The 14,963-nt window shown below is 39.1% G+C and overlaps 1 protein-coding gene across 12 annotated transcripts in view; it reads right to left on the bottom strand.

Annotated features, from left to right (window-relative positions):
• ncor1 (nuclear receptor corepressor 1) overlaps window positions 1-14,963 on the bottom strand; it is a 76,807-nt gene that overhangs the window by 49,721 nt on the left and 12,123 nt on the right. For all 12 annotated transcript variants that reach the window (XM_016668254.1, XM_016668250.1, XM_016668249.1 and 9 more), the window contains exons 6-14: window positions 14,618-14,731; window positions 12,209-12,265; window positions 11,058-11,110; window positions 9,418-9,484; window positions 5,068-5,240; window positions 4,701-4,791; window positions 3,360-3,538; window positions 3,214-3,268; window positions 3,015-3,116 (exon numbers count right to left, since the gene is read on the bottom strand). In XM_016668254.1, coding sequence (XP_016523740.1) covers window positions 3,015-3,116; window positions 3,214-3,268; window positions 3,360-3,538; window positions 4,701-4,791; window positions 5,068-5,240; window positions 9,418-9,484; window positions 11,058-11,110; window positions 12,209-12,265; window positions 14,618-14,731 — 891 coding nt within the window. The remainder of the gene's footprint in view (window positions 1-3,014; window positions 3,117-3,213; window positions 3,269-3,359; window positions 3,539-4,700; window positions 4,792-5,067; window positions 5,241-9,417; window positions 9,485-11,057; window positions 11,111-12,208; window positions 12,266-14,617; window positions 14,732-14,963) is intronic.

The following is a 14,963-nucleotide window of genomic DNA, read 5'->3' as shown; positions in this document are numbered from 1 at the left end:
TAGACACAGTGGCATTTCTAAGCAGGATAAAGTGCAATGTCACGCAAACTGTTCTGCTTTGAGGAACATAAGCCAGAGGTGTTGCTTGACACTCTAAATTCGGTAGATCCTAATTCAATGGAGCGACACTCGGATGTGGACAAATTAGCCAGATCCACGGATTCAAATCATCACAGCTTGGAAAAGCTACAGGATTCACAGCAGACCTGCAGAGGTCTTGGTGAGCCCTCACACCTAACAAGGGAATAAAACGTGAAGTTTTATGACAAATACAAAATCTTAAAAAAATAACCTGTCCTGGCCTCTGAAGAAGTATACATTTTAAGTACTAAACAAGAGGCTAATTTCGCTTAAAATCTGCTCATAAAAGAATTATTTCCTTTTTTGACATGCATTAGCTTATGAAACCTTACAAAAAAGCATAAAAGGAAAGTTAAGAGCCACAGGGCTTCCTCTGAAAATGGGAAATAACACCTAGCCCACAACATAAATACATGTACATGGCCGCAGAGGTTTGATTTGAGTGGTAAATAAAGACCCTGACTTCACATGTCCCAGAAAACCTAGCCTAAAATAGCCGTGTTCCACTGCCTACAGGCCTAAAATAAATATCTAGGTTAGGAAACTAGCCGGCCAGCCAGAACGCGGCGAGACACAGATGGCAGCCAGAACAACCTGACCAAAAAGTAAAAGGCTTTGGGTTTAAAAGTTAGTGACATACCTGCAGACTCATTTGCTGGCAACAAAAATCCCTGTCCTCCGCCGAGCGCCAGAGCTAACTCGCGTTCCAAGTGGGAATTTAGCCTCCAGTGCCTCCATGGGACTGGTAGCAGTGGAGGGGCAGGACGGCACCATCGCAGAGCTCCTTAGAAGGGCTGCCGGGCCGTAGCGCGGCCGCACATATTCCAGGAAACCGTGTCATCAGGCCGCTTAAGCCGCCCAAAGAATCGTCCATCTCACATGCACGCACTAATCTACGCGGGGTCACTCAAGGTAATCCCTGCTGAGCACTCTTTTTTGATTGGCACTCACAGCAGCACAGGGAGGGTTTTTTTGGGCCTGTCAGCTGGTCGGACGATACCAAGTCGGGATTTTCAAGCAGGGGGTGGAGCTCTCACATGCTCCAAAGAAGTAAAAGTAAATGGAAAATGGGGGGGGGAAAGAAAGAGCACACAATCAGCAGATAGGCTGCCAAGGCTGACTCGGTCTCACTGAGGGTTTTCTTTTTTTTCTTCTTTTTTTTCCACTCAGTTTCACTCACTTGCCCTACATTCTTCTGCTCTTTGCTGCTGCTCCTATCCCACTCTAACGACTCACTCTGCTCACTCAAATGCCAGTTGCTGGACCTTGGAAATCGGCCACACACTAATAAACAATTCCTTAAATTACAACCTAGAACAAACAAATATCCCATCTATACATGTAAAGTAAACAGGTTTTTCCCTCCATCTTCACCAGGGTTCTCTTAAACACCGGTGTCCTAACTGCAAACGTTAAACATTGAGGAAACTCATCCAACCACTTGAATATGAAAAACGTTCTTGTGCTCAATAGGTATTCTGAAAACTTTAGTTTGCCACCTCCTCTTACGCAAAATCGTGCTCCAGAACCACACAGTTCTGTTGCACAGCAGATGTACTGGACACAATGTTCTCTACAAGAGCTTGTGGCACAGGAAGCAAAGGGAAACAGCCAGAGAGGATGAGACCTGTCCTTAGCCTTGATTGCAGTATTTTCTCTGAACCAGTACAAGCTGGAGGTTACTCTACCCTTAACAGGATAAAGAATGAACAAGACTGAATGAATGATGTTTTCAGTGATTGAAAATTAATGTTTGCAGAATGCTATAAAGACATTCTAGTGGGCTAAATACTAACAGAACGTCCTCCAGATAAATCAGTCTGATCACCAAACAACATCCAAGAACATTAGTAACCAAACTAACAAAACAGCATTTATTATATTTCATTTCTCTCCTACCTTTGACTCAATAACCATCCAAGGGTCCCAGCATAACGCAGCCCGAGGCCAAGTTCAAACTTTCAACACATTTTCAGCATTTACATAACTTCCACCTTTGGGGTTGTTGGACTAAGACACAGACAGTGGAGATCAGGAACCAATCACCGAGCTTAGAGTCAGAATAAAGTATGCAAAGATTAAGACTTCACAATATCATCATTGTAATATTACTATAGGGAATATTGTTCAGGTTTAGGTAGGGAATTCCCTAAACTCTTCAGGAAATCCATGACTACATCCCAAAACAACAGCTTGGATTATTTTTTAATGTCTGCAATTTGATAAAGATTTCCTTACAGGGACAGTATTGTGTAAAATAATAATGTTATTCCCTCATCAAAAGAATACCTGAAATACCTGCTGTGATCCTTTCATGCATATTTGAGAAATCTTTTAATCTGCCTTGTCAACCGTTTAGCTTGGACCTAGCGTCGCCTTTGAGGCACAACGCCTCCTCGGAGCTGCAGTTTTAGAGCTTCCACCTCACTTCCCCAATCAGCTCCTTCAGACTAGCCAGCAACAATTGGCAAACACCTGGGGAAGCAGAGGATCTGCTGAGCTCGTCACATGAGCTACTTCTCTGCACAACACTTATAAAAACATTGTTGAAGGGTTAATAGAGGAGTGATGTTGTGATGACTTCCTCTAGGTGGAGTTTCAGAAAGAGCTGGAGCTTTTTAAAGAGACAGAGACCCTATTTCAAGGCGTTAAATTAAATGATGTCACATTTGATATATGTAGTATTTTTGTAGCAAATTAAGGTAATGTAGTTACTTGATTGTGCTTTACAATGGCCTTATGTGCCTGGAAAATATATAATAGTGCCTCTTTAATTTTGGGCAATCAGCCGACATGTGAAACTGATCTTAAACGCCTTAATTAAGTTCTGAAGATTAGCCACTGACTCCTTTGGCTCTGCCATGACAGTGTTGGTGAAAAAAATATATCAGTATTGGCAGGTCTTCTTAAATCTTCTTAAATGCTGGACTTACCTGGTTCCGTCCTCTCCTCCTGCCGTAGTTTCTCCTGACCAACGCCTTGTAGTTTTGGTTCTTTTTGGTCAAGTAGTAAAACAGCACACAGTCAGCGACACACTAAAAGAAGGAAAAAGAACATATTTACATGTTGTTTTAACTGGTTTAGTATCGTTATTAGATGAATTACGTCCAGCTGGTATCTATTCACATTTACCTTCCTTTCAAGATACGAGGCAATCAAACCAAAATTCTTGGGATGTTGTATGAACCTGCGGGGCAAATGCATTCGTCACTCATCTAAACCAAACTCCCACTGCTGGGGCTTAATAAAACCGGGGTGATAATTGAACACGGACTCACTTCTCCTTAAAGATCTCCCTCTCGTGTTCCGTCCAAACATTCATGAACTGCCGAGCTTTGTACACCTTCATCGGGTCGTCCATCAGGCCGTTCATGTTGATGAACTTCACCCGCCTTTGCTCTGAGTCGTACATCATGGGAGGGATGACCGACAGCTGCCTCATTTGTTTCTCGTTGTTCTGTAAGGCACAGAGGGGTCAGAGGTCAGACTAGACTTGTTGCGTAAGACCTAGTAGTTTAATTGTGACGTGCTTCAAGACAAAATGCAAAGGCTGAGCAACATCACTTTAAGCCAGCCTGAAGCCGAACAAAAATCAGGTACAGATAAGCAAGCTTTTAAATATAAAGATATACATGGAAGTTGCACGGTCATAGCTCTCAATGGCTGGACTTGGTCACCGCCGATGAAACTACGGGTGCACCGATTGCAGTTTTCTGGACAATCATAAATCTTTAAAAAGCTTGACTTGTCGATTCCAATTTTGGCTGATAGGGATTTTTCTACATATAGCAACTATGTCGCTGTATTTAGGACTATTGTTAACCAGCCACGTGCAGTAGTAACCTGCTGGGCGTATCTGTCAGTTAGCCGCCCCTTCTCAGAACAGCGGCTGATTTTCAGAGCTTTGTGGAGGTAGATAAGATTGGTTTCAAATCCAAGTATCAGCCAATTGTCCATCTACCAAACTTAAGAAAATTCAGACAATTTATTGTTGCACGCGTAGATAAAACCCTTCCTATTGTCACTTTACACTAAAAGCTTAATGCTGAGCACCCAGCAGAACGGTTCCTTTCTCAGAATATTTAAAGATGGGTCTTTTTGCCGCTTCAATGCGTTTTGCGAAAGTAGCGATGATGTGTGAAGAAAACAAGACTCAGAAATCGCTTCCAACAAGCAGATCAAAAAGACAAGATGGAAAATATATACAATTCAAATGTAGAGCATGTCCTTGGCTACATGTAGCTAGTCCACCATTATTGTTTTGAAAACAGTATGGGGAGACTCGTGACACCGACTTTAGGATGCATCATGTTATGGCTTTATTATTTGTAAACCCGCAGCTGAGCAGCTTAACGCCATCTCCACTTGTGAGTTATGAACGGTCAGCGTCGGCTCGTCTTTGCGGGTTTGCGATGCGACTGTGTTGCAAAAGAAGCCGAAGCTTCTATTGTGGAGAAGTTGCAGGAAAATCAATAAGGTGCTGCTGAAGTGCTTAAATACTTTCCCTCTCTGAGGAATGCAGTGGAAATCTCACAATAAGAATCAGCATGATTACGACTGTAAACAATTAAACCCCTACAGAGGAAGAGCACTTCAAATGTTCTGCAGCTGGTTCCCACCTCCTGTTCCGAGAGACCGTCGATGATTTCAGAGATCTCGTGCTCGCTCCTCGCTATTGTTGCGGAAAGACCCGTTCCTCTTTGTCCGACTCTGTGGGAGAAAAACGGGACAAAATGAAGTACCAACAATAATAACGTCGAATCTGTCTGCAGTGAAGATCCAGCTTTAACACAATTGGAAAAAGTCAGAATCTCAAAAAAAGACCTATCGACTCAGGTGGTATAGCTTTAGCTTCACTCTGCTCAGATTTTAGTAAAGGAATGCTATGGTGTTGCGTTTTAGGAAATAAAATGTTTGTCGCTAATATAGATTTCCATGACTTCATCAAACCGGTGCAGGTGGCGAAGGATAATGAGCGACGCTCACCTTTGGAAGCGCTCCTGCTGCTCTCGCTGTTTGCGGATCTCGGGGAACTGCCGTTCGTAGTACTCCCGTGTTCTGCTCTCCTTGGCTTTACGTCTGGGGTTGTTCTCCATGCGCTCCACCTTCTTCTCCCATGCCTCCATCAGCTGGTCGTAGCGCTGGCAGATCTTCTGTTCCTGTGCACCGGGAAGGGGAAACGGCACTCTTGAATCAGGGGCGGTTTTTGTTCTTATGCGGAGAGTCGAGACAAGATCTCATCGGTTTGAAGTCTGTTGTCACCAAAGTGAATCAGAGAATCCGCAGCAGGATGTTGTTTTATATACAGGTGAGAAAAATAGAAGGAGTTCATTCACCATTTTAGGTCCATAATCACAGCAATTGACAGCATGTACTCCGACTAATTCTTTTCTCAAGATTAATTAAAAAGATAAAAATGTTGCATTACGTTTTGGAGGGAAAAAAAAGTCTGCTTTCAATAATTTTTGATGAATATCTGCTTTGTTAAAAAAACAACAACTTGTATTTCTGTTTGTAAATTTTAAAATAAAGAGGCAACATTTCTCTAATAAAGTGGATGGGTGCATTTTCTTCAGAAGGTAAATGCTACAAAAAACTATTTACTTTAGTTCTTCTAAAGCTTATTTACATACATTTAATGTCTGCATGCAGTGAGCTCTCTGAATTCAAGTTGCAATTTTTGTTTGGCCACACGGTTTTGCCCAATAAAGCGATTTGTGATTCTGAAAATGTGTAAAGTTCTTTTTTAATTATTCCATCAAAAACTGAAAAATTGTTCAAACCTGCATTTGTTATTGTATCTATAATGAAAACTATTAAATGTGTACTTTATTGTGTAAGGTCAAAAGAGACACATGACTTAGATGCATAAGTTAAGATAATCTTTCAAATTTTTTATTTTCTTTATTTTCTGATCAACTTAAATTTATGACCTGAACTTGTTCCTATTTTCTCTCCTTAAAAGGGCAGCAGTACGCATTTTCCAGGCACAGTGCAATTTTGTAGCATTTATAGAGTTATAAAAATGTTGCATACATCAAATATGACTTAAAAGGAATATGACTTAGTAACGTAATGCCTTGAAATTGGGGCGGGCTGCTCTGTGAGGCGGAAGGCTCAGCGTGGAAGCTGCAGCTCCGGGGAGGAGATGCTTGGAAAAGGCGGTGAGACCAAACGTTTTGCAAACCTGAATGGTTGCCATGGATTCCTCAAACATGAACGAATGAATGAGCTTTACATGACAGGATGTAAAGCTCAAAAAAAGTCAACTTTTACATAGCACTGCCTCACAATGTAATATTCAAAACTGATCAAAATCAAAATCTGCAGGTTTGACCTCAAACATCTGGAAAAGCCTGAGCAACAATAATGTTAACAAAACTGATCTCACCGTCTACCAACCATGGTCACAACTATTCTCTGTAGGAGACCGAGCAACATGAGCACGTTATTTAAACAGTCAATGCAGCAGTTTTTCTTTTATTTTTTTTTCCCTGAAAAAAAAAATGTAAACAAGTCAAGCACGCTGGTTGAGGCCAGAGCAGGAGCGAGTGAGGAAGCCATTTGTTGTGGGTTTCAGTTTGTCATCGACTCCATTTCTGTCTCCCGTCCCATTCACAATCCGCTCCGGTGCAATCGTTATGTTTACAAACCCTCTTCAACGGGTCATGGCATTTCTATTACATAAGTTTATTTTGAAATCATCAAATAAAAACACAGTCTGTTTACTACCGAGGTCAGGAAAACTACTTAAATCCATAAATGCCTTGACGGGAAAGAGTTAAAATGTTTTGGGAAGAGGCTAACAAGGACAGAATGGTCCTTTTTTCTTTTTTTCTCCGACCTTCTGCAGCGAGGGACCAACAATTCACCTTCCTCTTGGCACAAGGCCACCAGCGCTCTGCCATTGTTCACGGTCCAAAAGGTCTGCCTGAGCCCGACAAGGAGCTGCCAGAGAGGTTAGACTCGCTGAACCGCAGCGACACAAAAAAGATCTGCATGTTTAAACACAAGGTGATCCTGCAATATTTAAATAACCGATAAGGCTGCGGTTTGGCAAGGCACTTCTCAGAAAGGCTGTTTGATGTGACAATATTTATTATTCCACTGCATACAAGAGTTGTTATTGCCCCACACAATGCGTCCAAACAAACGGGGGAAACCGAGGCGTCTCCTGTTCCCTAAATAATACAGCGGCTGTATCATTTTACAGCTTCCACAGCCGTGACCCACAGAGTCAAAAGAGCCTCGGCGAGCAGGTCCTGCTTATCGTCGCCTCGTTTTGAAGCCGATCTGGTGTCGAAGCAGCAATGTGTGGCTTTTTTGTATGATTATTTGAACAGAAATGTTTGAAAACTTTTTTTTTATTTTATTGTTTTCTGACGTCTTCAGCTACATGCCACGAACACTTTCTGAAGACATTGGTTATAAATCGTATATATCATTACTGTAAAGATCCGACTTTATTTTGGGGCTGGAACTAAATTGTTTTAGTTATCAGTTAAGTCAGATTAAAAAAAAAATGGTGCCTCCTCCAGGTTTTTCTCTTAACCACTTAAGATTTTTCACACAATACCAGAGAAACAAAAGCATAAAAACAAATAATTAATTTTTAAAATATGAAAATAAACATTTTATTGCCTAAAATACAAAGATGTAACATTCTTTGAATTATTCCACTGCATACAGTTGATTATTTGTAGCAAAGGAAGCGTCTCAGCTAAAAAAATACTTCCAACATGAAAATCTCAGCCCTTTCTGCTTGACTTAACGTCAACAGGATCCAGGATTGATCTGTTGATTATTTATTCTTTTAACCAATTAATAACCGGGTAGCAAAAGCTGCTTGGTAGGATTTATTTTCACAGAATTTGAAGTGGGCAAAGCTAAAACTATGCTACGTGAGGATTTCTGAGAAAGATTTTTTTTTCTTAATTACAAAAGGTTTATATTTTTTGTACAGTTTTGACGAAATTACATGTTGTTCTTTCAGAAATTGGCCTTTTTCTGTGTCTGTATACCTCTGTTAAAGATTAATCAATTACTAAATTCGTTGCTGATAACTGTTTCAGTCATAATACTTTATCTAAAAGTGCATCGCTGCATCATTTCCCTCTAAAGACATATCCGTGTGAACATCCATAGATAGTCTTTGATAAACTCGAGTCTTGGTCCTGCTGACAATATTTTTAAAGGAAACCGGTTTGCAGATGTTTAGTCTCTGTTTTGATACGGCTTGTTGATAATGCTGCTATGCAGTTCCAGTGACTGCCCCATCATAGCAGTTCAGACAGGAAGCTGCAGCAGTCAGAATCCACACAAGAGTTTTTCGGTGTGAGTCTGGGGAGTCCAAAGTGGGGCGCAGGGGCCATTTGCAGCCCTCAGAATGAATTTATGCGGCCCTTGACGACAACTGAAAAAATGTTTGCTGACTCAGACCATAACGCAGGTCCGGCAGTTAGACTACTTTGACTGTTTCATTAACATATTACATGTCTGGTTTATTGCTGAGCTGGCAATACTAGACAAAAAAAGAGAAGAATTTTACAGCAATTTCAATAAAAAACAATGATATGCAAAATTTTGTGGCCCCCTGAGTACATTCAACTTGACATTTTTGGCCCCCATGGCAAAACGTTTGAACACCACTGGTGTAAATGCAACAGGTGAAGAAACACTTGGGTTATTAGGGAAAACATAACAAAATAATGCGAATGGCTGGTTGGTTTCAATCGCCTCCTTGCAGCTGGGGGAACGTCAGACATCAAATCCAGTTTTAAAAGTGCCTTTAAGGAGACCAGATCCAGTTTTGGAGATCACATGAGGACATCCACGACCAACAGAAAAAAAAATAGACTCTGAACTCCACTCTGCTGTCAAATATATTTCTCAGAAGTCATTTTGGATTAATCAGGCTCCAAAACAAACGTGACGCCACATAACGTTGTTATCAGGTCAGCAGGTTTGTGTGGACTCATCAGATTTTAGCCAACAACACAGCTGCTCCAGTAAATCATTTACTTTTGAAATAATCTGCAACTAATTTACAGTGTTATGTTTACATTATAAGGTAAAAAGGAAGCATATCGTAAAGCCAAACTAAGTGCAGCCGGTCATTTAAAAAAAAAAGAAGAAAAAAAAGGTAGGAATAAATTGTAACCAGTGCTTCAGAGGTCAGGTGAGGACAAGTGGTCACATGTTGTATTGTGCTGTGAGTGTTGCACCGACTATGGGAAAGGAAAGGAGTTATGTTGTGTATGAGTGTTTTCCGAAACACTCAAACATAAAACAAGATGCAAGTTTGGCACCGTGTAACTCCAGGGTGAGGAAACTTACCCTTTGTTTACGTGCGTGGTTCCTCCTCTTAAAAAACAAAATCAGCTTCTTCCGCATGACTTGGTTTCTGAAACAAGACAGGAACCCAGTGAGTTGTCATGTTTATACAGGAATATTACTGATTGAATGCTGAGTTTAGAAAATGTAAAATATAATAATAATAATAAAAACACCTGTATGTGGCAAACTCAAAATAGGTTTTATAAACTTAGCCCACAGTAAAATTCAGGCATTTTAAAAGGACACACTTTGGAGATAAAATTAATACAAATGACCTAAAAAAAATAAAAATAAAAAGACAATTTAAATTATTATTGGAATTACATTATGGTTGTTATTGATAATGTACTGGTGATAGTGCTCAAAGTTCTAGACAAACTAAAATGAAAAAAACTTTTGTATTTTGAAATATTTCTCTCACACTCCTTATGACAACAAATCCTCCAATTTCAATAATATAGAAGACATAAGCCACCCTGTATTTCTATTACACACATAAATAAGTTATTGAGACATTGGGAATTATCACACTGAAACAATCCAAACTAATTGTCTGAAGGTAAATTACAATCCTGCGCAAATTTATTGCTTAAATATAAAATATAAAAAAGTAATAAAAAAATCTCTAAAAAAAATGTTCTTGGTAAGTTTTCTGGCATTTAACAAATACAAATAATTTTGCTAATTTTAGCTGGCCTAAAACAAGAGAAGTTTAGTCTGATGTAACTTCAGACAGTGGAAAGAAATGCATACATGTTTTGTTTTTTTTTTTATTAGGTTTAATAGCATGTCTGGTTTTAACTATAAATACCATTTTCCAACTTTAGGCTTTTAATCAAACGTTCGATCGAACTTTATTACAAAACTGTGGAGTTTGAATATCCAGCACTCTGAAGGATTTCATACAGAAATGAAGCACTTTCTAAACTTTGGAAAACGTATAATTGAGATTCAAACATGTTGAAGGATTTTAAGCACCTAAAAGTCAAAAAGTCTCCTATAAAATGTTATGTTTGTGTTTAGCAAGTACCTTTAAAATAAAAAAAAAAAGGCATCTCTGAATCTTTCCAGTAATCCATCCAGCAATGATTTGTCCTTAAATGATTTGCGTATTTTGTGACACACACAAAATACCGGGAATTCTTCCGTTTACAAATGCTGTTGGGGTGGGTGGGTGTGTGTGTGTCTGTGTGCATGCGTGTGTTTGGGGTGGGGGACAGTGAGGCCGTTGACCCTGAGAACGTGGCCTGTTCACTCGGTTCACACAGAATCGCTCTCTGTCCTGATAAAAGGCCGAGCCAGATGGGTCGCTCTCGTGGTACACGCTGATAAGAGCTCTTTTTTTTGTTGTTGTTCCCGACAACACAGCCTTCAACCCCTCATGCAACCTATTCTGCACACACACACACACACACACACACACACACACACACACACACACACACACACACACACACCGTCGCTTCCTCTCACAGCCGCCGCTCTCCTTGGTGTGAGCAGTAGGTCAGCCAGGTGACTCAGCAATCAGATTAGACTGAATTATCAGAGAGGTTTATGAGACCTCGGGTCGGAGTTGAACGGTTTCCATGGCGAGCGTCTGCGCCGGCACGCTAACGAGGTGAATAAAAACAGGTACTCACGTTTTGATGTTGTCGTGGTACACCTTTGTGTCTGACGGCTGGTTGTACAAAGGCTATTAAAAAGAAGAAAAAGAAGAAGAAAATAATTATTACGGTTGCTGTGCAATATGTCATCCTTGTGCATTAGTGTTAGGGACACAACGAGAAATCCGCTAGCGACCGGTATTAGACCGTTTTTAGCTTGACCGACTCTGACCGGCGGAGCCAGACGGAAACTTCTCAATAAATGAGTCGTATGAGCCGCTACTAGCTCCTGCCAACAACAACATATGTTTTTTTTTTGTGTGTGTGGACACTGACACAATGCTAGGCGGTGAGGTGTCTGAACATGATGGAGGAAGAAAAGATGCATGAGAAAGTATTTCTGACGTTTCCAAACATGTCTGAATATTATTTGAATTGAAAGACAGAGCGAGATTTTCAACAGATAGCAAGAAGGGTAAAAGGAAGTTTTATCCTTTACATCTTTGAACATAATTTCATCGTACAAATTATACACAACCTTTTGTCTTTGATATAACATGTCAGTAAAAGTGTGTTTTCCATGCATGTAATTCAGCACCACTCATTAGGAATTAAATGCCGTCCTTATTTACATCTTCCATCCTTAAACAGAATCGGGAAGCAGTAAAAAACGCAGAGTTGTATAATAACTAGTTACATTTACTTAAGAAGCATTTTAAAAACAATTTCCTTGTATGAATAGGTTTATTTTGCTGTATTTTTTTTTTTTTACTTTTGAGCAATTTTATTTTGAAGTACCACTAATTTTATTCGTTTACAATTCTTGGATATTTTGTAATTATGTCATTTATTTTGGTCCTTAAAATGCCAAAATAACTTTAAATTTTCAGTCATCCTAAGATATAATTTTTTGAACATTAAATGGTTGATTTTTTATTTATTTTTTTTATCATTTACTCATTACTTGAGCACCTTTTTACCAAATACTTTTTTTTACTCTTGAGTAATTTCTCAGACGGCTACTTTTTACTTTTGCTCGAGTAAAAATATGTTGAAGTAAGTAGTGCTATCCTACCCACCTCAAAAACAATCTAAACAAAATTTGAATTGGTGCATCTCTAATTATTTAAAATCCTTAAAGATAAAGAAAAAAAAATCCATAAAATAACCACAATTAATTAACGTACCAGCTCAACTTTGGGGCCAAGACCTTCCAATATTTTATGGGCCTCCTCAGCTTTTTTCTGAAAAGAAAGCATTGACATCACAACAGACGCTTAATGAGTTACTGTGAACAGCTTAGTGATACAAATGACACTTTTTGTGCTACTTGGTGTCCTAATTGAAATAAAAATGGTCACTTTTACAATCACTAGGGTACCACAAAATATTGTGATGAAATTTTAAGTTCATATCCCCAACCCCTAAGTGAAATTATTCCATGACAAAAATCGAGAAACTCTCCGAACCTGCATAACGAAGTTTGGAAACATTCGTTGGTTCTTCTCTAGTGTAAGCCAAAGTTATTAAGAGCCATTATGGACCATCCAACGAGCCATTTGCGGCTCCGGGACCGCAGGTTGCAGACCCCTGAGCTAGTGCAATAGCAAAAATCCTAATTAAATACAGTAATATTAATAGCTGCGACACATCAACACGTTGAAAAGTTTAAGGCCCCGAAAGCGCACAGCTGCACCAAGGGGGAAAAAAGAGCAAAAAATGTTGATGCAAGAAAAATAATTATGGAGGCTGGCAAGAGATTCTTCCTGGGTCAGAGCAGATTTTTAGCTGAGACAAGATCATTAGGAGAATAATGACTCAGTGTTTAATTTCCCGGGCTCATCTACAGACAAACAAGAGGACAAACAAGCGCAGCTGCCAGACTAACTGGCATGAGCGAGCGCCTTCACATCCTCCAGGGTTAATGGTTGACTGAGAAGGAGAAAGAGTCTCAGCACTCTCCGACCACAACGCTGTCTCGCAGCCATGAACTGCCATGACCCCCACAGAAATGGTTTTCCAACTCCGTGAAACGCAGCTCCTTTAGACCGAGGCTGTTCAAAGTGAGGCCCGGGGGCCATTTGCGGCACCTGGACTGATTTTTTTGTGCGACCACACTCGTCTTTCCCCTCCTCTGTCATTTTTTTTTTTAACATTTCAATACACAAGAAAAAAAAAAAAAACACATTGCTGACAAAAAAAATTAAAAAAGCAAAATAAATAAATAAATAAATAAAACATGAATAAACAATATTAAAATCGTAGGAAGCATAACCTTATCATACAGTCACTCTTTTTTTATAAGTACAGCAAATTATCAAAATCCAAAACAGCAGAATCTTTCTTGTATATTTTCCTAAAATCATCTCCACAGAACTCCAGCTTAATCTGTAAACAAACCCAAAAGAAAACGATTAAACCTTATTGTATTTATCTAGTAAATAATTTCTAGACATTTTGTTTTTATTATTTTGGGTGAAAAACTGCTTGGATGCCTCACAACAACTATTCCACACCCGAATCCCTCTAACTGAAATCCACTTGTTTTTAATATTTGTTTAGTTTTCTTTTTAAACAAACCATTGTCTCTTAATTCATAGTTTATTTATTTCATGTTGAACAATGTCTGTGTGCAGCATTTGTATATAGTCAATGATGTTCTGAGCTCTATTAAATCAGAACATTTTAAAGTGTCCACTTCCAGAATAAAGTGTTTTTGTTTTTTTTTTTGTAGAAAACGTTTTCTGGTTTCCTTTTATTTTTATGGTGACTATGACAACATCTACTCATTGCCTTACTCTCTGAAACAAACCCATGTGAACCAAAGCCTGAAGTTAGTTTCTCTATTGAAACTCGGTTAAATACAGCAGGTGTTTTTTAAACAAAGACCCTGTTTTTTTATTGCTGAAAACAGACTAAATATAATTTCATTTTCTTTAGTCGAGCCCAAAATAAAAAGCAAAATTTGTTTAAATGAAATAGTTCATGCTTAGTTTTTTGGTGAGTAGATGAAAAAAAGAATAGAAACATTTTTTAAAAAATATTGGGTGATTTTAATTTTTAACAGGGTGACAAAAAGTTTGGACCCCACATTTTAAATGTAATCTGAAGTGAGTTTTATTAAGTTTTAATGGTCAAACTTTTTAAAGAATCCGTTGAAAACGCATGCCAAACTCTTCCACTGCAGCCAAATTAATAAAAAGAAGAGAAAAAAAAAAGAACTACAAGAAAGTCCAGCAACAGTGGATACAGATGAATCATTGTTCTGAGAATCAAAATCCAGTCGTGTTTTGTGGTCGGGATGTTTGAGCAAGAAGTAGAAAGATTCATAGTGGATTTCATAGTGGAAGCAACTTAATACAGCTCCACGGTGGTTCAAAGCAGCAAACGTTTCATTTCAAAGCAGAAACAGGCAGAGTGGAGAAAAACTGAATTTAAAGAAACGGTTACAGCCCATCTGCTGCAAGGATCAAGAAGAATCGTTGTTGTGGTCTCAGTTAAAAACAGACAAATTAGCTTTATGGGTGGCTGCAGCCGAGACAGGAAAACTGAATAACTCCATCAGAGATGGGAGGCGGTGCGTTCGGAGGACGTACCCTGTTCTCATCGTAGATGATCTGAACGATGCTGCGGTGCTTGTGCTCCACCGGAGGAGGGGTCACTGGCTTTTCTGGCTCCACGGGCTTCGCTGCTTCTTCCTCGAGTTGTTGCTAGGAGACAACGTTGAGATGAGAAGTTCAGACCAAAAAGCTTAATATAAAAAAAAAATAAAATAAAAAAAAAAAATAAAAAATCACAGTCACACATTGCCATATGTTGAAACTTTGGAATTTCAATGTTTATCTTTTTTTTTTTTTTGCGTGAAACAACATAAAGCACCTGAATAATCAGCTGATGCTCATTAGAGTCCTAGCAGTTCATTCATTTTGTATACACTGATAT

This window comes from Poecilia formosa, unplaced genomic scaffold (genome assembly GCF_000485575.1).
Source record: "Poecilia formosa unplaced genomic scaffold, Poecilia_formosa-5.1.2 Scaffold14, whole genome shotgun sequence".
Classification (NCBI taxonomy): domain Eukaryota; kingdom Metazoa; phylum Chordata; class Actinopteri; order Cyprinodontiformes; family Poeciliidae; genus Poecilia; species Poecilia formosa.
This window is presented reverse-complemented; position numbering and strand designations above follow the sequence as displayed.